The 21,970-nt window shown below is 37.2% G+C and overlaps 3 protein-coding genes across 3 annotated transcripts in view; 2 read left to right on the forward strand and 1 right to left on the reverse strand.

Annotated features, from left to right (window-relative positions):
* Window positions 1-4,736: 4,736 nt before the first annotated feature.
* On the reverse strand, window positions 4,737-8,283 carry LOC104819866 (cytochrome P450 81D11-like). Its single transcript, XM_010550140.2, has 3 exons — window positions 7,682-8,283; window positions 5,691-6,074; window positions 4,737-5,502 (listed from the first exon to the last, which is right to left on the reverse strand). Exons 1-3 carry the CDS (start codon window positions 8,183-8,185, stop codon window positions 4,888-4,890), a joined length of 1,503 nt encoding a protein of 500 aa, XP_010548442.1. The 5' UTR covers window positions 8,186-8,283; the 3' UTR covers window positions 4,737-4,887.
* A 7,383-nt stretch (window positions 8,284-15,666) lies between these two features.
* Window positions 15,667-17,991, forward strand: LOC104819867 (indole-3-acetic acid-amido synthetase GH3.3). The gene is made up of 3 exons (XM_010550141.2): window positions 15,667-16,066; window positions 16,157-16,258; window positions 16,479-17,991. The coding sequence occupies exons 1-3, from the start codon at window positions 15,747-15,749 to the stop codon at window positions 17,842-17,844; spliced, it is 1,788 nt and encodes a 595-aa protein (XP_010548443.1). The 5' UTR covers window positions 15,667-15,746; the 3' UTR covers window positions 17,845-17,991.
* A 2,237-nt stretch (window positions 17,992-20,228) lies between these two features.
* Window positions 20,229-21,970, forward strand: part of LOC104819868 (cytochrome P450 81F3-like) — a 1,953-nt gene continuing 211 nt past the window's right edge. Inside the window, exons 1-2 of the mRNA XM_010550143.2 lie at window positions 20,229-21,221; window positions 21,327-21,970. Of these exons, the coding sequence (XP_010548445.1) occupies window positions 20,346-21,221; window positions 21,327-21,959 (1,509 nt within the window). The 5' untranslated portion in view covers window positions 20,229-20,345 and the 3' untranslated portion in view covers window positions 21,960-21,970. The remainder of the gene's footprint in view (window positions 21,222-21,326) is intronic.

Genomic DNA, 21,970 nt, shown 5'->3' on the forward strand with positions numbered 1-21,970 from the left:
CTGAAAATGGGGCAATCAGGAAGTTTTACAGAAAAAATGGGCGACCCGCTCACACATAAGGGCGAGCGCCCTGTCAGCTCAAGTGAGTCATGCAATTTTCAGGCGGCCCTTCCTCATGGTAGGGCGACCCTCCCATTTTTTCTGAGCAAAAACGGAGAACCAAGAAGTAGGAAGTGCCTTTGTGAACAAATCAGCTACATTGTCACTTGATCGGATATAACGAATATCAACTTCTTTATTCTTTTCGAGCTCTTGAGTATAAGAAAAAAACTTCGGAGGGATATGCTTCGTTCGGTCACTTTTTATGTATCCCTCTTTGGTTTGGGCAACACATGCAGCATTATCTTCAAATAATATTGTTGGATCGATATTAGTGGATAACCCGCAAGTTTCTTGTATATGACGCGTTATAGCTCTAAGCCATACACATTCTCTACTTGCCTCATGGAGCGCAATGACTTCTGCATGATTTGAAGATGTCGCAACCAATGTTTGTTTTTGAGAACGCCATGATATTGCAGTACCTCCAATTGTGAACACATATCCAGTTTGTGATCGAGCTTTGTGAGGGTCTGACAGATAGCCTGCATCTGCAAAACCAATTAATTCAAGTGAAGAATCTCTTGGATAGAATAATCCCAAATCAATCGTTCCCCGTAAATAACGAAAGATATGTTTGATCCCAGTCCAGTGTCGCCTTGTTGGAGACGAACTGTATCTCGCTAAAAGATTAGTAGCAAATGCTATATCGGGTCGAGTACAATTAGCAAGATACAATAAAGCTCCTATCGCGCTCATATACGGTACTTCAGGACTGAGTACCTCCGCGTTGTTTTCGCAAGGGCGGAATGGATCTTTCTCAATATTTAGGGATCTGCAAACCATCGGAGTACTTAGGGGATTCGATTTGTCCATGTTAAAACGTTTCAGGATTTTCTTGGTATAATTGGACTGATGAACAAATATTCCACTTGGAAGATGTTCTATCTGTAATCCAAGACAAAAATTGGTTTTCCCCAAGTCTTTCATCTCAAACTCTCCTTTCAAATAATTACGAGCGTTTTCAATTTCTTTGGAGGTCCCGATAATATTTAGATCATCCACATATACTGCTATAATCACAAAACCATTATTTGTTTTCTGGATAAATACACAAGGGCAAATAGGACTATTAACATATCCCTTTTTCAACAAACATTCACTTAGTCGATTATACCACATACGACCAGACTGTTTTAACCCATATAAGGATCGTTGTAATTTGATCGCGTATGTTCCATTTGGCTTTGAATTTATTGTTTCTGTTATTCTCATTCCTTCAGGAACTTTCATGTATATCTCATTTTCTAACGATCCATATAAATATGCCGTAACGACATCCATGAGATACATTTCTAGATTTTTGGAAGTTGCTAGACTTATCAAATATCTGAACGTAATCGCGTCCATGACTGGAGAATATGTTTCTTCGTAATCTATTCCAGGTCTTTGAGAGAACCCTTGTGCGACAAGACGAGCTTTATATCTTGTGATTTTATTATTCTCATTTCTCTTTCGCACAAAAACCCATTTGCATCCAACTGGCTTAACGTCATCGGGGGTTATAACAATAGGACCGAATACATTTCTTTTGTTCAAAGAGTCTAATTCTACTTGTATAGCTTCTTTCCATTTTATCCAATCATGTCTCCTTTGACATTCAGATACCGATATTGGTTCTGGATCCTCATTATCATGTTCAATTTCTTTGGATACAGAAAAAGAGAATACTCCATCAGTGTCATCCACCTCAGTTCGGATAAACATTTTTCCATGATGGTTGTAGTTAATAGAAATCTCATTATTTTCTGTATTCTCACGATTATTTTCATCATTTTGATGTTCGATATGATTTAATGTGGAAAACAAAATCATTATTATATCTTGACCCCCCTACAAAGCAATGTGACATTGAAGTGCAAAAACTCGTACACTTGCAAAATATAGCGAATCGATTACCAGATGGGTTCACAGATACAACACGAGTGACAAAATCGTACATTCCAGCTGAAAATACACCCGCTCGAATAGAAATACCAAAGGATCAGAAAGATAAAAGAATTGCTAATGAGTCTACGATACAATTGAAACGTGGAAGACCAATCGGCTCTAAAGATAAAAATCCACGGAAAAGAAAGAAAAGTGAAATTGATAATAGCCCTCAGATTTCCCCAAAAGAATCAAATGAGGAAAAAGATATCGAACATCAAAATGATGAAAATAATCGTGAGAATACAGAAAATAATGAGATTTCTATTAACTACAACCATCATGGAAAAATGTTTATCCGAACTGAGGTGGATGACACTGATGGAGTATTCTCTTTTTCTGTATCCAAAGAAATTGAACATGATAATGAGGATCCAGAACCAATATCGGTATCTGAATGTCAAAAGAGACATGATTGGATAAAATGGAAAGAAGCTATACAAGTAGAATTAGACTCTTTGAACAAAAGAAATGTATTCGGTCCTATTGTTATAACCCCCGATGACGTTAAGCCAGTTGGATGCAAATGGGTTTTTGTGCGAAAGAGAAATGAGAATAATAAAATCACAAGATATAAAGCTCGTCTTGTCGCACAAGGGTTCTCTCAAAGACCTGGAATAGATTACGAAGAAACATATTCTCCAGTCATGGACGCGATTACGTTCAGATATTTGATAAGTCTAGCAACTTCCAAAAATCTAGAAATGTATCTCATGGATGTCGTTACGGCATATTTATATGGATCGTTAGAAAATGAGATATACATGAAAGTTCCTGAAGGAATGAGAATTGAGCTCGTAATTTGGTTATTTGAGCAAGAAACCTCGCAAAGGCAACATTGCGGGTTGATAATAGACAAACATATGACCATCTACTTGATGCATCTATCAAGACCATAAAATATCGAAATGGTCCACTGGGTGGATGAATTGGTCCGCATATATCACCATGTATTCGTTCCAAGAATGACGGTAATTCATTTCCAATCAGACCCTCACAAAGCTCGATCACAAACTGGATATGTGTTCACAATTGGAGGTACTGCAATATCATGGCGTTCTCAAAAACAAACATTGGTTGCGACATCTTCAAATCATGCAGAAGTCATTGCGCTCCATGAGGCAAGTAGAGAATGCGTATGGCTTAGAGCTATAACGCGTCATATACAAGAAACTTGCGGGTTATCCACTAATATCGATCCAACAATATTATTTGAAGATAATGCTGCATGTGTTGCCCAAACCAAAGAGGGATACATAAAAAGTGACCGAACGAAGCATATCCCTCCGAAGTTTTTTTCTTATACTCAAGAGCTCGAAAAGAATAAAGAAGTTGATATTCGTTATATCCGATCAAGTGACAATGTAGCTGATTTGTTCACAAAGGCACTTCCTACTTCAACATTCAGGAAGCACGTCCAGAATATTGGAATGCGTCATCTTCAAAGATTATGAAGGAACTCATATTCAAGGGGGAGTTTTGTACGACTGTACTCTTTTTTCCTCGTCATGGTTTTTATCCCACAGGGTTTTTCTATGATAAGGTTTTTAATGAGGCAGTCTAAATTATAAATATCTTATGTATAATTATTAGAGGTCCAAGGGGGAGTATTATAAATATGTGGACCTTCTAATTGTCCAATAAGATTAACTCCTTAATGATGAAGGAGTTACCTCTCCTTTCCTATAAATATGTAGTACACCTCCTTGTTAATGTTACACACAAAAACCTCATAAGGTTTACTCTCACTTCATCACTTCTCTCTCCATTCTCTCTCTCTTGTTATTATTATTGCTTTTACTATCATAATATTCATTTTATTTTCAACAAACTTTACTTTATGTCCGGTTATTTACTGTTTTTTTGTGTGAAATGTTACACTGTTTTTATTACACAATTGCATATATATATATAATATAATATAATATAATATAAAACCTATGCAACGGTGCACAAATGTTATATGTACTGCCTAATTTAAAACGGAATCACCAATCATAAAAGTAATTAAAGGTTGGTGAAGATGGAATCAGCATTCCAAAAGCAGTTTCCATTTATTACATTGAAAAAATTAACGCCTTTCGCGAATGGTTGCAGACCAAATAAAGCTAAAGTCACACGTAAACTAAACAAATAGCTCATCCATTTATCCTACATTAATGATACCTAAAAAAAATTAAAAATACATGAAATATTTCCAAGGGGCCACGCACTTATTATTTATATAGAATAGCCGGTAGAAAATAATTGTAGCACGTGGTGATATTAAGATAACACAAAAAACAAAAAGATATGACCGGAGATCGAAGAGTATTGACGAAATCGAGGAAAAGAGGGTACGGGCTTCCATCTCGTTCTTCTGTTTATGCGGGCGATAGATTGTGTGTGGGTTTTGGTACTTAAATAATTAGGCAAAAAAAATAATACTAATAATTTCCAATTTCAATTAGACCGATGATTTTTGTTGTCGTATTTAACTTTGAGCAATATAAATAGTTTAAGTAATGGCCCACCAAAAATTAGGAAGGATTAATTGAAAATGTTGTCTTTCAATAGAGCAATAATTACTAATTATGAAAAAAAAACCTTCCTTTTTCATCTCTTAATGTCATGTAGGAAAGGCAAGGCTCAGCAAATACGCCATGAGGGCAATATAGTTTTGGTTTGAAAAGTCAAAGGATTTGTGTTGACCGAGGACAAGACAAGAATGACAGAAACCAAGTCATTATTACTACTACGTATAAGTTAACGCTAACACATGGCTTTTCATTGATTTTACAGTAATTGCCAAAACACGAGAAAATTTTGTTTTGTTTTTTTAAAACAAGAGAACGTGCATGAACCCTAATGGACATGCATTCAAATGGTCTCTTCGAGAACTTTACGAGCAATGGCACGAGATTTGCACAAGACATGCAACGGTATCAATTTGGGCATGGTTAATCCTTTGTCTTCGGCCATATCCACCGGTTCTTCACCAATCCTCTCCCACTCGAAACACTGAATCAAAGATCCGAGAGCCAGGGTCACTAGCCGCTGAGCCAGTCCTGAACCTGGGCAAGCCCTTCGTCCGATTCCAAACGGCATTAGCTTCTCGGCCTCTCCTTCCTTCTCGAACCTCTCCGGCTTAAAACTCGCCGGATCTTCCCATAGTCTGGGATCTCTATGTATCGCCCACATGTTCGTCAGTAACATCGTGCCACGTGGCATATCGTAACCCGCTATCTTGCAATCTTCCGACGACATGTGAGGAAGTAGCATTGGTACCGCTGGATGGAGACGAAGTGTTTCGTTCACGATGCTTTGGAGGTAAGGCAGGTTAGAGATGTCCGGTTCGTCTATGACCCGGTCCAGACCGACTTTGCTATCGATTTCGTCTCTCGCCTTCTTCAATACCTCGGGATGGTTCACAAGGTTCGATAGAGCCCATTCCAACGTCACTGCTGATGTGTCGGTCCCGGCCACTACCAAAGCCTATACGATTTAGATCATTGAGAAAGAGTTACGACCCTCGTTACCATAAGCAAACCCTATTAGAGCAAAGAAACTAAAAACGAAAGAGTTTTCCAACCAAACCCTAAAACGGTGAAACGAGAAAGCTTGATCCAAAAGAATTATATATATACTAGGGTTTACTAAATTCGCATTTTCTTGATACTTACGAAGATGATTCCTTTGATGATGCGATCAGTGTAGTATTCGGGTTCCGTTTCTTGCAGAGAAAGCAAGTGATCGATCATCGTGTTGCCCTTCTCCTTATTCGCTCGTTTCTCGTCGATCAGTCCCTGACATAACTTGTCAGACCGATCTCCTAACCTCATGATCCGTTTCTCGAAATTGGTGACCCAACGCAAGAAGGGAAAATAGTCGGCCGGGTTTCCGGCGCCGGCCCTTTCTAGAACCTCGGAAATGATATGTCTGACACGTTTGGCCTCCTCGTCTTCCTCATCTTCATCGCCGTAGTAACGTTTTCCGGCCACCATCCTGATGACATTGTTAAATGCCAAGTCGGCCAACTTGGATTTCATCTCCACCTTTGCAAACCCCTGCTTTTATAACCATTGAAATTCAGAAACTAATTCAAGCAAATTGTATCTAGATATGAAATAATGTTATGATTATTTGAAGATTATACAAAGAATAAGAATGCTTTAAATAGGAATAAAAATGTTTTTTTCTTTTCTGGTCGGTTCTAGAAAAAAAAAATGTTTGTTACATGGAAGTGTTTCATGCAGGTAAATATATTGTGAGTACCGGAAACCCCATCACATTTAGTGATGTCAAATGGGTAAACCCAACCCATTCGGGCTCAATCCATTTGATTCCATAGAATTAATGGGTTCTGTTGGATCGATCTAATGATAATAATGGGTTGGATTGGGTCAATCCATTAAACCCGTTTAACTCATTTACATACTATTTATATACATATATAGTTATAAACATATATACATATATAAAATAAGAGTGGACATTTAAAAATTCGATTCTATAAAAATATATACTAATCGGTAATTATATTATATTATATTTCGAATTTCACTAAGAAAAATATATATTTTCTTAAGATATTTTTTTGATTTTGTTGGATTTTTTAAAAATTCGGTACGATTCGATTTAATTATTTAGAAATGTTACCATTCAAATTTTTGAACGATTCAATTTGGAAACGATATCGATTTTTTCGATTCGGTTCGAAAACGGTATCGATTTTTTCGGTTCATTTCGAAAACGGTACCGAGTTTTTCGGTTCGTTTCGAAAACAATACCGATTTTTTTTTTGTTCGTTTCAAAAAACGGTACCGAGTTTTCTGGTTTGATTCGGAAACGAGTTTGATTTTTTCGGTTCGGTTCGAAAACGGTATCATTTTTTTCTTCGGTTCGAAAACGGTACCGAGTTTTTCTGTTCGATTCAAAAACGGTACCGATTTTTTCGGTTCGTTTCGGAAACGGTACCGAGTTTTTCGGTCGTTTTGAAACTGTACCAAGTTTTTCGATTCGTTTTGAAAACGGTACCCAAACATTTCGATTTGATATCATATTTTTGGTTCGCATATATATGCGACATGCATATATTTATATGTATATAGATATACATATATTACTATTTAGATAGTTATATATAATAGTTTTAGTTACATATATGTAAAGAGTTTAATGAGTTTATGTTGATGATATAGTGGGTTTAATAGGTTTAATGGCTTAATCCATTTAATTCATGGGTTTAATGGGTTAAACCCCATTTAATCCATTTAAAAAAGTTACTTAAATGGGTTAACCCATTTGGATCAATAATCGGGTTGGGTTGGGTCGGATCAGCCCGCATAAGCCAACCCACCCATATATTGACATCCCTAATCACATTATCACATCATATAATTAAATCCAATACACTTTTTGTACTATTTCATATATATTAACAATATTAAATTCATAAAGCTGATAAAGCACTTGTAATGTTGAAAATTGTCCCATCACTAAAATAAAAGAATTTGTAAAGTTCAGAATTGTGCCTCTGTAAATTTAAGTATGAAGTTCGAGATTATTCAAGATTTTCCAATGAAATTTATCTTGAAAAAAAATTAGAAATCCAAGTCTAGAACAATTTCTGTAGCTGGTCAATCATAAAGAAGAGACAAAAAAAAAAACGTACGTGTGAAGAGTTCTTGGAGAGACGCAATATGAGCCGTCGGATCTCGTCCTTACGAACGGACAAGAAGCCACTGAGTCTGTGAGAAGAAAAAATCTCTACGGCACCGATACGGCGGAGATTCCGCCAGTGATCTCCGTACGAAGCTCCGACCATAGTCGTGCTGTCGTAGCCGACATGTTTGCTCAATATGAACTTCGGCCGATTCGCCAAGACGACGTCGTTCTTGGTGAAGCATTCTTCCACGATGGAAGCGGACGAGACGACGAAGACAAGGCGGTTGCCGAGGCGGAGGGAGAATATCGGAGCTCCGCCGAGGGATTCGGAGAGGCGGAGGAATGTCCGGTGGATCGGCGGCTTCAGGAGGCGGAGGTGTCCGATCACCGGCAGAGATCTCGCCGGCGACGGCGGCAGATTCAGCTGACGGTTCTTCCGCCGCCGGTGGAAGAATATTCCGGCGGAGAGGAAGAGAACGAGGAGGGAGAGAATGAGGGTTTGGCTTTCCATTTCTGTGGATGGCGTTCGAGTTGGACACGTAGTGGAGATGTTTTAGTGGATGGCTGGTTCATAGTGCGGGTTTTAAATTGATTAGGCAAATGACGGTCCAAAAATTAATGGCCAAAAAATGTCTACATCGTATTCTGTTACAGATTAGTTGGGTGATGTATTTAATTTAATCTTCGTTGAGAAACAATGGAATGGATTATTATGTAATGAAATTTTCTTTACCAAAAAAAAGTATTGAAATATGATATTAATAGTAACTATAATTTTCAGATATCCATGTAATAAAGATTCTAACGTTTTTTTGTACATAGTATGAAAATTATGACTATATGATATCTAAATAAATAATAGTTTTTCTATGATTTTTTCAAAATCACAAATTTTCGAATTTTAACCATTAATTCTAAATATATCAGTCAATTTTTTTAATGAGTTTAAAGTGTTTTTTGCGTGTAGATTTAGGGTTATTTAATAAGTTATAACTTAAAAGAAAATCAGAATTTAATATATATAGGTGAAGCTGAAGAATTTGTATCAAACTAAAAGTTCACAAATTTAATGACTTAAACGTGAAGATTAATTAGTGTGGCTCGATCGAACACAATTAGCCCAAGGCCCAATAATCTTTTTTTTTTTTTTTGTTAAACGTATAATTTTATATATGTGTGATGTTCCTTACAAGAGAAATGCCCAATAAACTTTTGTCCATAAATATGGGTTTATAGAAAGTTCGGTCCACTATTTCTTATAAATACTGGGTTTGGACCATTTCGTAAACGTTATCAAGCCCATCTTACACGATGCTTGGGTCCAATTCCTTTGTCTGTTTTCAATATATAAATACATACATACATATATATATTTATATATATACATACATACATATGTGTTTGTATCAGTCTTTAACGACTTTGTCCTGTTCTTTGTTGTTTTTATTACATACAGAATCGCATATATATCCAGACTTTTTTAAAAAAATCAGCTCTAACACAAATCCTATCGTTATGAATATTTTATTTTGCAAATAAAAAATAGAGAGACACAAGGGGGCGCCAAATGTTATATATTATATTATATATAATATATTGCACTGTCTACTTTAAAATGGAATCACCATTATAAAACTAATTAAAAGGTTGGTGAAGATGGAATCGGAATTCCAAAAGCCATTTCCATTTATTGCATTTTTTTTTTTAAAAAAACACCTTTTTGTGAATGGCACATATACATATACATATATACACATATCGTGAATTTCAAATGATTGAAGACCGAATACTATAAAATATAGAGCTAAAGCCAATGAACTAAACAAATAGCTCATCCCTTTCTCTCACACTCATGATACCAATAAAATTAAATACACAAATTGTTCCTAATAGACTACACATTTGTAACAATTTAGCAATAAAAAATAATTATAGCAATGGGGAATTTTAAGAGGCTACGGAAACAAGAAGATTTGGTCGGGACAGAGAGATCGAAGAGCCCAGACAAAATCGAAAAACCCACTTCGAATCTTTTCATTTTTATCTCTATAATATTTCACCCAAAAATTTAAAAAAAAAAACGAGGGAGAGAATATAAAGATTTTCATGTTTTACTATTAGGGTTTTTAAAAGAGAAAAAAAAAAAAGGAAAAGAGACAGAGATGTAAGAAGGAAACATATTTATTGCGTCCTCAGAGTTAAAGCTATGGTGTCCATGTCCGGCTCCAACCATAGCCATGTGATGTTCCCGTCAACTTCTGTATAAGATTCTCTCTCTCTCTCTCTCTCTTTTTTGTCGTCGTCGTCGTCTATACAAACAATTGAAATTGGTGACATCCACGTTTTATATTTAGTTGTATTAATCGAAATGAATTTTGCTATAATATAATTGAAGAATTTAGCCCCTTGAAGAAAAACGTTTAATATATTAGCTACGGGTGGCTGTCTGTGACCGTTTTGCATTTGAACATCGCTGACTAATTCGAATATACTAAATGCCAATTGTTTTTTGGTTCCTTGCAAGTAGACTTTACGAAAAACGTTGGATTCTCGCGTGAATGTCGTAGAAACTGTGTAGACCTAATAAACTATTACACTAATTTAATTGCATGGAACAAACCGAGGCTTTGGAGAATAATATATATATATATATGAATAAATTATTAAAGATTGATTTAATCTTATGAAGAAAAAAAAAGACATAAAAACACACATGAAGTACGTACGTGTGTGCAAAAAAACGCACGTGCGGATAAGAAACAGATGAACATTGAAACTAGACGTCTCTCTGAACAAAAGAGACTTTTTTTCTTGGGCCATTTCTCCCCGACAGCGAAAGCGATAGATCTGAATAGTTTTGAGGCTTTTTCTCAATTTTGTCCTAAACGCACCCAAACTTAATCCTCTTCCTACAAAATTCATTAAACAGCCAATTAAACAATTTATATATATATATATGTATATGTATATTGTTTGTAACTAAATTTCATACCTACTATACCTTATAAGACTAATTTGGCCGGCGATCATAAAGAATCGTGAATTAATTATTTTTTCAACCCCCAAATCTGCAGAAAATAAAATTATAATTCGCATTGTCTGGAATCCAAGGTCTATATGTCACGGACTGATAGAGATATGTCGCTAGGGTTTTGGCAGTGAAAAATCTTTATTATGAAGATGAAAGAATATTAATGTCCCTAGTTTAAGAAAGGGAGGCATGATGATATTGCATATTGATACGCGATTCGTAGCTTAGAGTTTTCAACTAACCCACCCCATGCCGTAGTGGTTTCGTGTACGTATTTGCAAATGCCCGTCTTGACTTGCATGTATCGTAATAATCTTTTTGACATTTTCTATCGTCGTCATATAATTAAATGGCAAGAACATTTGATATCATCATGTTTATTAATTTTGGTTCAAAATAATCAAAACCCTATCTTTGGTTAGGACTCTTTTGTTGAACTCGCAAAACTTTTCTTGGCAAAACTCTTCAAACCACCGTCGTTTTTCTTAGCAAAAATTTTAATTTCAAATAGTAAAAAACAATATTTTCAAAAGGTTGGATGCTCGTATTTTTTATTTTTTTTACATCAATTGCAAACAGATTCAGATTATACACTTAACATAACCACGTTTTGAGGTTGATTGAGAACGTCCGAAGAACAGTTATATATATACATACACTCAAACGTATACGTATATATTTATGGCTGTGATATGTATAGCAAATATATATATATATATATATAGGTGATGTGTGGACACAAAGTTGATAACAAATGATAGAAATGACAAGACATCCATAAAGAAAGACAGTGACTATGTTTGCCCATAAACTGATGCTTGTCTTTCTCGTGTGTTGCGTCATTTACTGCATGCAAAGCTGGAACGGTCGAAAAAACGAATATAAAGTCTCCTGAATTCGGTAAAAATTGAGTGACATGTCAATGGAAAGTGTGTCTCTTCTTTGAGCTGAGTGAAATTCATATCACATGCAATTGTGCGCATATAATTAGGAGCTTGCCTGCCGACCGATTATGGCATCCACTATCACCTTTTTTTTTTTTTTTTGCAAATGCAAAAACTTTAGATTATATCTCACTCATTTGGAGGTTGGCTAAATTGAATTGTTAAACATTATACGATCATACGCACCCAAATATTGCTTGTTCTTATTTTAGAATTGATACCAGAAATTTCGAATTGAATCCGATTTAAGAGTTCTAAACATTGTATTTGATGCTTCAATCAAAACCGCATCATGGGTAATTCTTGAATACTAAACGGTAACGTTTTCATAATTCCATAATAGATAACTTAAGTTAACTACTCTACATAATTTTCAATATTACAACTTTCCAATTGATATATATTAATTGTGTATATTATATATATATATATATGTTTATATTTATCCCATTTTTGCTCAGTCACAAGCCAACCACATTTATTATCTATCGCTCGTACAATTTTGCGTGAAATGTAGCTACAAATTCAACCACCGATTATAGCACTGCTATTTCTAGGCCATAAGGGTAATTTCAGTAGTTTAGGGATTTAATATTATTAGTTCGTGTTGGGATTTAATGCTACAAAATAAATCTAGCTTCTTGTTAATGGAAAATGAGACCGTGAAATTGACAAAGTCAGCGTTCCAATTAATATACAAATTCAAATGCATTTTCATAACCTTTTTTTTTCTTTGTTCAACGGCGTGAGTGTAAAAATTTTAGATGTTATAATACACTTTAATAATTTTTTATTATTTTATTTTTGGTATAAGTCTTTGGATAAACATCGTGTATGTTTGAGATGTTCAAAACCAAATCGTATATGGCTTCTCGACGTCGTAAGTATATGGTAAAGGGCCCCACGTGGTTTGTCCAAATATTTCATAGTTAATCGTCACCCCCATGCAAACGTCATGCCTTTGATTTTTATTTCAGAAAATCCATGCATGCCTTGTTTGTTGTCGCTCCATACAAGCTCATTTTTATTTCCCTGTCTTCATCTTTTTTTTTTAATGGTAAAAAAAAAAGATAAATATGAAAAAAAAAAACAAGAACATGGTTTTCTTTCGAATTAGTTGAAAATTTTCAATCCAGCTTCGAATATCCATTTAGATAAAGCATTCACATGAGTTTCTATGATCCTTTGAAAAATGTAGTTAGATTTTTTGTCCGATGAATTTTTGAATTATAAAAAAAATAAAATTAAAAACTTTTGTCCCTATGCATTCTCATACCATAATAAAATGAATATTTATCTGAGTTTTGTGGGATAATTAACGAGCCACGAATGATTTAAAATATTTGGTGTGATTATGAGAATTCAATGGTTACCAAAAACATCACCCAATTCAACGTTTTGAAAATCTCACTCTTTGAAGAAAAAAAGTCTAAGTCTAACTAATTCCGTATTAATTAATTTTCCATCAACAAACTTATTGTGTCGTCGAACAAAAATCAACATATAAATATGGTCTTCCTCGTTATCCATAATCAACAGTACGTGTGAGGCTGACCTTTTTTGTTTTAGATTATAAATCGAGAATTATTAACCATAATCTTTAATTTTAACTTATTTTACTTGCCCAAATATGTGTCTTTGAGATGAAAATACATTTTTCGTATAGAAGAATTCATCACGAGAGCTATTGATGTGAAATTCACCCTAAATTCTGAAATTTTCATATAAAGTAATTTCATCCTAAATATAGTATAGGGGTGTGTGCATGAATACGGTCGTAAATATTACGACATTTTTTCATATTTTTAGGAAGTTTAATGCGGATAACACATTTCCCCAAAAGGATTTTATATTTAATAACGCACGAAAATCATTTCATTCAAAGTAATCTTTGTGAAGCAAAGTGGATTAATGTTTCCCGGTGGACTGTTAATCGCTAATTAATTATCGTTGCAATAATTAACCTCCTAATTAAGTCAATTCCGTGGCCCTTCATCTAATCCCACAAAAGTCTTATCCTTCTTAGGAATTTCTTGGCTCACATCTTCTAGATACATACAGTACACGAGGCATGCTAACTTAATTAAAACGTGAACAGTCGATTAATGGCTTGTGCCCTTGTTTTTTTTTTCAAATGGAAAATTTTAAAATCGGATATATATATATATATATATATATATACATACACAATTGTGTATGATAAATCTGTGGAATGAACCATAGATTTTGTATATAAATATATGTATTGTTTTAAAAGAAATAATAGCAACTGTTGTATATATAGTGGAGCATGCAAGGTAAAGCAACGCATACTTAGGAACAGTGCTTGGGACTTTAGAAAAGCGAGGATGCTGAAGTGGTTGAGGCGTCCATTTCTATGAGCACTTGTTCCCGTAATTGCTTAATCAAAGTCGAACCTTTTTTCCATTTCACTTTCTCTGTTTTCTTATATATACACATATATATATACATATACGATGGGGATTTCACAAGTACAAAAACGATAAAATGGCACGAGTTCATGACCTTCCTACGGAGATATCTCCTCTCCTTTTATCACATCTACCGCATTAATTATCAATCCCCATCTAATCTTAATACATAACAATTAGTACAAATCCAAGATTGGATGGCTCAATCGGTAAAGATGGGGTAAAACTTTTTTTCCAATCTACGTTTGAGTCTCTACTTGAGAAAGATATTCACCTGAATTTTTTCGATTTTCTTAAAGACGTAGTTGGGTCAAAAACCCAATAAACTTTCAGAAAATAAAAAAATATAGTACAATTAATTGCATTCCTAATGACATGGGGCAATAAAGAGAGCAAATTTTATCATATCGCCTGCGAGTTCTTTGATAAGGTTGATGACAGCACACATTATATATACATGACAAAGTTTTCCGAACCGTATTCGCGAGAAATATGAGCGAAATACATACATATATATATATATATAATCCTAGAATTAATGGTGCAAGTTGGCAGTGTGCAGTGCGTCGATGAACCTCGATTGAAATGTACATGCAGGTTTTTCTCATTTCGGATTTTTTTAAGAATCGTTACACTATAATATTTATCCTTTTAAAGAAAACCCATAATTTTATGTAATCGCTAATATACAAATTTGGGATTTGTTTGCCCAATATCAATGTAATTATTTTAATAACCCTCGGATTTCAAATTTCAAATTTCTATAAGAACTGATTAGAAACATTATGGAACCTGTATTCTCTCTCATATATATATATATATATATATATATATATGTGTGTGTGTGTGTGTGTGTGTGTGTGTGTGTCGTGTATAAAAACTAAAATAAACGCAGTTTAAGGTTATATACAGAACTATATGTATATTGTATATACATACATTTACCTACGTAAACCTCATGCAAACTGATGATGAAATAGCATAAATTGTTAATTAGCGTAATGTTTGTTTAATCCATCAATTTAATATGCAATATCTCTCTTTGAAAAGTCTTTGCTCTTTAGCTTGGATTAAACAAACTATAAAATTTCATGGATAATCAGCTGGCATGATGCGGCTGCTCTGTTATTAATTTACTAATTAAGTCTTAATCACGATGATTAAACAAAGTTAAAATACGATTAATACCAATAGGGCTCTACGCATAAATATATTCGGTATAACATTTGACCGTCGCTTTCGTCGACCCAGCAGAGTCACAAGAAAAGAGCCGCGTGGTCCGGCTGACGCAAATCCTACGGTCAAGACAGAAAATGTAACAGTGATGCTTACGTGGCAGAGACATGTAGGGCCCGTATGACTGGTTAAAACCACGAAGTGCTGACGTGTTGGATGGTCCTCTTGTCACCGTCAGAGCCAACACTCCCCCGACAAACAAAGATCAGGTCAAAATATCTAGCCAAAAGTACTCCCGGGCCCACACAATTGTCCACGTGGATTTTTGCTTACGTGGCATCCTCCATCCCTCCCCCCTATAAATACCACGCCCCTCGCCCAGGTTTTCCTCACCATTCAAGTGCTTAGCTTGTAATAGCATTACATATAAAATTCTCTTTCAATTACGACCGTCGATTACACACTTCTAGATCCGAGAACCGTACGATCATGGCCGTTGATTCGGCTCTGCAGTCTCCGCTGAGTCCACCAGCTCGTGAGAAAGACGCGAAGGCTCTCCAGTTCATAGAGCAAATGTCTCGGAACACCGACCCGGTCCAGGAGACGGTCCTGAAGGAGATACTGAGTCGTAACGCGGAGACCGAGTACCTGAAACGGTTCGACCTCGATGGCTCGACCGACCGGACAACGTTCAAGTCCAAAGTCCCCGTGGTTACGTACGAGGATCTGAAACCCGAGATTCAACGTATTGCCAATGGAGATCGGTCCCCGATCTTGTCTTCTCACCCCATTTCCGAGTTCTTAACAAGGTAAAATATTCAAACTTTATAATAATAAAAAATTAAAATTTTATTTGTATGTGTATATATGTGATATATCATCTGTATGTGTAAGCACAGTTCTGGGACATCTGCTGGCGAAAGGAAACTGATGCCGACAATTGACGAAGACTTGGACCGACGTCAGCTTTTGTATAGTCTTCTCATGCCCGTGATGAACCTGTAAGCAATATAACTTTACTTTATTACCTCATAATTTTTGTCTCTCTACTTTCGGAATTTATTTATAAAATAAATTAACTCATAAAAAGTTAAAAACTACGTTTTTTGTTACGTTAAAATAATTATGTGTATTACAGATTATATACTTTTCTCATACCCCAACATAGTATAGCATTTTTTTAAAGGTAACTTGAAAAAAAATCAAAAAATTTAATTACAGATATGTTCCGGGGTTAGACAAAGGGAAGGCTCTATACTTCTTGTTCGTGAAGGCCGAGACCAAGACTCCCGGCGGGTTACCGGCACGTCCGGTGCTCACGAGTTACTACAAGAGCGACCACTTCAAGAAACGCCCGTACGACCCGTACAACAACTACACGAGCCCGAACGAGGCCATCCTCTGTCCTGACTCGTCCCAGAGCATGTACACTCAGATGCTCTGCGGCCTCCTCATGCGCCACGAGGTCCTCCGGCTCGGAGCCGTCTTCGCCTCCGGCCTCCTCCGAGCCATCAGCTTCCTCCAGAACAACTGGCTTGAACTGGTCCGTGACATCTCCACCGGAACCCTAAACCCTAAAATCACCGATCCCGCCATTAGAGACTGCATGGCCAAGATCTTGACCAAACCCGACCAAGAACTTGCCGATGTAATCACCCGAGTTTGCTCGCAAGAGAGTTGGCAAGGCATCATCACAAAAATCTGGCCCAACACGAAGTACCTCGACGTGATCGTCACTGGAGCCATGGCTCAATACATTCCGACGCTCGAGTTCTACAGCGGTGGCTTGCCGATGGCCTGCACTATGTACGCTTCATCGGAAAGTTATTTCGGTATCAACCTTAAACCAATGTGCAAACCCACCGAGGTTTCTTACACAATCATGCCGAACATGGCTTACTTCGAGTTCATTCCTTTCGAGCACGACGGCTCTACCGACCCGGCGGCGCTCGTGGAACTAGCCGATGTCGAAGTCGGAAAAGAGTACGAGCTCGTGATCACTACCTTCGCCGGCCTTTACCGTTACCGAGTCGGCGACATTCTCCAGGTCACCGGTTTCCACAACTCAGCTCCGCAATTCAAATTCATACGGAGGAAGAACGTTCTTCTCAGCATAGAGTCGGATAAAACAGACGAGGCCGAGCTTCAGAAAGCGGTGGAAAACGCCTCGGGGTTACTTGCCGGGTACGAAACCCGTGTGATCGAGTACACAAGCTATGCCGAGACGAAAACCATACCTGGGCATTACGTCATCTACTGGGAACTGCTCGTCAAAGATCAAAAGAATGCGCCGGACGATGAGATGATGGCTCGGTGCTGCTTGGAGATGGAGGAGTCGCTGAACTCGGTGTACCGACAGAGCCGAGTGGCGGACAAGTCGATCGGGCCGCTCGAGATACGAGTGGTTAAGGCCGGCACGTTCGAGGAGCTAATGGACTACGCCATTTCGAGAGGCGCCTCGATCAATCAGTACAAGGTCCCGAGGTGTGTGAGCTTTACTCCTATCATGGAGCTGCTCGATTCGAGGGTTGAATCTTCACATTTCAGCCCTGCTTTGCCTCACTGGTCCCCTGAACGACGTCGTTGAAGAGAATCATATATATATATATATATATATATTGTTCTTTGTCTGTGTTTGTTAATCACTTGTCTTTTTTTGTTTGGTTTTCTGATGTTGTTTAGGGTTTGTGAAACCGTAAAATAAATCGTAAGTACGGAATGTACGTTCCCGACCGATGTGTCTCACTGTCTTGTCAGTTGGAATCCAGCAAGTAATGAAACGTGAAAAAAAATTAATGTGTAACCGTTGAATCGGTCTTGGTCGTGGTTGTGAATAATAAACTTCTATCGTTACTACGTGCATGAATTTGGGTTGATGAAGAAATTCACGACGAAGCAAAAAAAAAACAAGAAAACATGAAGTTTTGAAATCTTGCAAAGTTCGGATTCCAGCATTTAATTGAAGTTACCGGTCCATTAAAGGTCCAAAAAAGACTATCACGGGGAAAAACATTAAAAATGAAATGGATATTAAATGAACGAATGGGCTAAGAAAAATAATTCTGGCCCAAATAACAGGGCAAAAAGTCACGAACTTTGGACCGTGCCCACAGAAAAATGATAATATAATATGCGCACATATCTGGATTCTACGAATAAGGTCCACGAAGATGAAGTCTTGCACACGTGTGCATGTAATAGTTATGATTAATGTAATAAAATTAAGAGTAGATACGAAAAGGGTACATCGATTGGATAATACCATATATTCGATTTGAACATTGGGTGACGTGTTCAAACACCAGGAATAAGATAAATATTAGAAATCTTCCAAAATTATTTCTATTAGTTTTATTTACACAAGAACGAAACCGTTTGCCCACATACTAAAAATATACTAAAATCAAAAGAAGAATCGTTCATAATATTTTTAAATTGCATGAGACTGAAACAAAGATATCCACAGTAGCCAACGTTTCCAAGTCAAATAATAATAATAATAATAATAATAATAATAATAATAATAATAATAGTAGATGGCTTACAACTCATCCTTGATTCGTTAAATCTCGACTCGATCAACGATTGCATGAAGGCCATAGATCTTTTCAACGCTAAAATACGATTGAAATATAATATGCTGTAACTAATTGGTCAATTCAATTCCACGAATTAGAGACTGGACGTAAAATATGTATATTTCATTCAAGTACAATTCACACACACACACACACACACATATATATATATATATATATATATATATATAGCATTCATTAAGTCTAACATGAACTTTGTCAACTAATCGTGTATATATATATATGTGTGTGTGTGTGTATATAGTGAATAGGAAATTTGCTGAAATGGTCGAGAGTGGAAAATTTTCACCCTTTATCAACGTTTTTTGGATTTTTATCATATTAAGGCCACTTTGCCTTGTGGTCTTAAAATAACAAAAGTATATAAAATACATATGTATGTATATTTGTGATCATCATAAATTAAAGTAAATATTTGTGGGTTCCATTTTGTAAAGATTTCAGACCAAAACTTGTAGTAATTAATTTTCTTGCTTAATGACGTCGCGTTTGCATTCGTTTTAAAAAAGAAGTTAATAGAAACTGAATCGTACATTTTAAAATTAATACGTGTGAATGATATACGCTCTTTGTATAATCCAACGAAATCTGTATCAAAAGAAGTCACCAAGAGATTCGGTGGGGTAAATATATTAACTTAATATTTTGTGTAAATCTCAAAATATAAGAAAAGTAAAGCGGTTATAAGGTTATTAATTATTTATTTGCATGTAATATTATAATATGTGTTTGAAATAATAAATACATTAATCATTTTCTTTATTCAAACAAACGATGTGATATGATCTCCTTGGACCGTTCTGTCTAAACGCTGATATGCTCTCCATTCCGTCCTTACACAAGTTATGCATGCTGAAGTTTGGTATAACACGTTTCCAACATGAAAATTTGGTATATCCCCCCCCCTTCTTTTTTTAACTAATTGGCTCTGTGTCGTTAGTGATTTTGTATATGCTTACATATATATATATATATATATATATATTTGGTAAATATAAATTCCGATTCCACAATCATGGATGATTAGGCAACGTGCCAAAAATAAGAAAAAAAAAAGCAAAGAAAAATGACATGGAAGTGGCCAATGTTTATATACCATGAACCATGGCCTCTTCTCTGGCCGTGTGTAATGTATGAGCACTTGAATCTGTAACACACTGACACATGTATATATATATATATATAAACACCATTTCGTTATACATGTGGGTTATCCACTAATTAGTTACATAGCTAATTCCTCTGCATATGTATACTTGAAATATCAAGTGGTTACATATTATAATACAGTCAACATTCTAGTTGCTTTCAGAAAGGAAAAAAAAAATAGAATCTTTTTATCAAGAAAGACTTGTTCATGCGCAGAGGAAGTTTTTTAAATTATATTTCTTACGCGTAGATACTAAAAAAACCCTATATAAAGAACACACACCTCTCACATTTTTTTCCATCACCACCAACAATTTATTAAAAAAAAAAAATTAAAAAAATGGTTTACTTTGTGATTATTCTCCCTATTGTATTGCTTCTTTTGGCGTATAGGTTGATATTCACTTCCAAAACGCACCGTTTCAATCTCCCGCCTGGACCGCCGGCTCTCCCCGTCGCCGGCCACCTCCACCTCTTGAAACCGCCAGTCCATCGCCTCTTCCTCCGCTTCTCCGACAAGTACGGCCCCATCTTCTCCCTCCGCTTCGGCTCACGCCGAGTCGTGGTCGTATCTTCCTCGGCCCTGGCTAGGGAATGCTTCACGGGCAAGAACGATATCGTTCTGTCCAACCGTCCACGTTTCTTGACCCCGAAGTACGTGGCCTACAACTACACCACTGTCGGAACCGCCCCTTACGGCGACCACTGGCGAAACCTCCGCAGAGTCTGCGCCGTCGAGATTCTCTCCACTCACCGACTCACCAACTTCCTCCACGTCCGTAAAGACGAGATCTTTCGGATGCTGACTCGGCTGTCACGAGACAACGTTGGTGGGTTCGCTCAGGTCGAGCTCGAGCCACTCTTGTCGGACCTCACGTTCAACAACATTGTGAGAATGGTGACGGGGAAGACGTACTACGGGGATGAGATCCATAACGAGGAAGAGGCGAATCTGTTCAAGAAGCTGGTGGCTGAGATCAACGACAATAGCGGCGCGAGCCACCCGGCTGATTACTTGCCTTTCTTGAAAGTGTTCGGGCATAAGTACGAGAAGAAAGTGAAGGCGATTGGTGAAGCCATGGACGAGTTCTTACAGCGTCTGCTCGACGAGTGCCGACAAGACAAGGACGGAAACACCATGGTCAGTCACTTGCTGTCTCTGCAAGAACAGCAACCGGAGTATTACACAGACATCATAATCAAAGGCCTAATGCTGGTAAATAACTTCACTAATCCGTTTCTGATTACAAAAAAAAAATCCGAAATCTCAGGTACGAACATAAATTTTGCTGAATCACTGTGCTCAAATTCTGAAATGCAGGGCATGATGCTGGCCGGAACCGACACATCAGCCGTGACCCTAGAATGGGCAATGTCCAGTCTACTCAACCATCCAGAAGCATTGGACAGGGCAAGATCAGAAATCGACGAGAAAATCGGACAAGACCATCTGATCGACGAACCAGACATCGACAACCTCCCTTACCTCCAAAACGTAGTGTCGGAGACATTCCGGCTATACCCAGCGGCGCCGCTCCTGGTCCCTCGATCGCCGACGGAGAACATCAAAATCGGAGGGTACGACGTGCCAAGGGACACGATCGTTCTGGTGAACGCCTGGACCATACACAGGGACCCGGAGCTCTGGACCGACCCGGAGAAGTTCGAGCCGGAGAGGTTCCGCAACCGATGCGGCGGCGGAGAAGCGGATGTTCACCGGATAATGCCGTTCGGGAACGGCCGAAGATCTTGTCCCGGAGCCGGATTGGGACAGAGGATTGTGGCATTGGCGTTGGGATCGCTGATTCAGTGCTTCGATTGGGAGAAAGTGAACGGCGGAGCGATCGACATGAGAGAGGCTCCGGGCATGGCGATGAGAAAGATGGTGCCTTTACGGGCCTTGTGCAGGCCTCGGCCCATCATGGGTAAACTTCTGGCTAAGTCAGCGGCTTAGCTCCCCCCCCC

Source organism: Tarenaya hassleriana, unplaced genomic scaffold (genome assembly GCF_000463585.1).
Source record: "Tarenaya hassleriana unplaced genomic scaffold, ASM46358v1 Cleome3, whole genome shotgun sequence".
Taxonomy (NCBI): domain Eukaryota; kingdom Viridiplantae; phylum Streptophyta; class Magnoliopsida; order Brassicales; family Cleomaceae; genus Tarenaya; species Tarenaya hassleriana.

Bases quoted from the DNA above. Each gene is read 5' to 3' on its own strand.
- LOC104819866 (XM_010550140.2), bottom strand. From the start codon at position 8,185: ATGGAAAGCCAAACCCTCATTCTCTCCCTCCTCGTTCTCTTCCTCTCC. The intron at 6,075-7,681 runs GTACGTTTTTTT...TTATAAAAGCAG, and splicing joins TCTCCAAGAACTCTTCACAC to GGGTTTGCAAAGGTGGAGAT. The intron at 5,503-5,690 runs GTAAGTATCAAG...TAAATCGTATAG, and splicing joins TCATCAAAGGAATCATCTTC to GCTTTGGTAGTGGCCGGGAC.
- LOC104819867 (XM_010550141.2), top strand. From the start codon at position 15,747: ATGGCCGTTGATTCGGCTCTGCAGTCTCCGCTGAGTCCACCAGCTCGT. The intron at 16,067-16,156 runs GTAAAATATTCA...GTGTAAGCACAG, and splicing joins ATTTCCGAGTTCTTAACAAG to TTCTGGGACATCTGCTGGCG. The intron at 16,259-16,478 runs GTAAGCAATATA...ATTTAATTACAG, and splicing joins CTCATGCCCGTGATGAACCT to ATATGTTCCGGGGTTAGACA.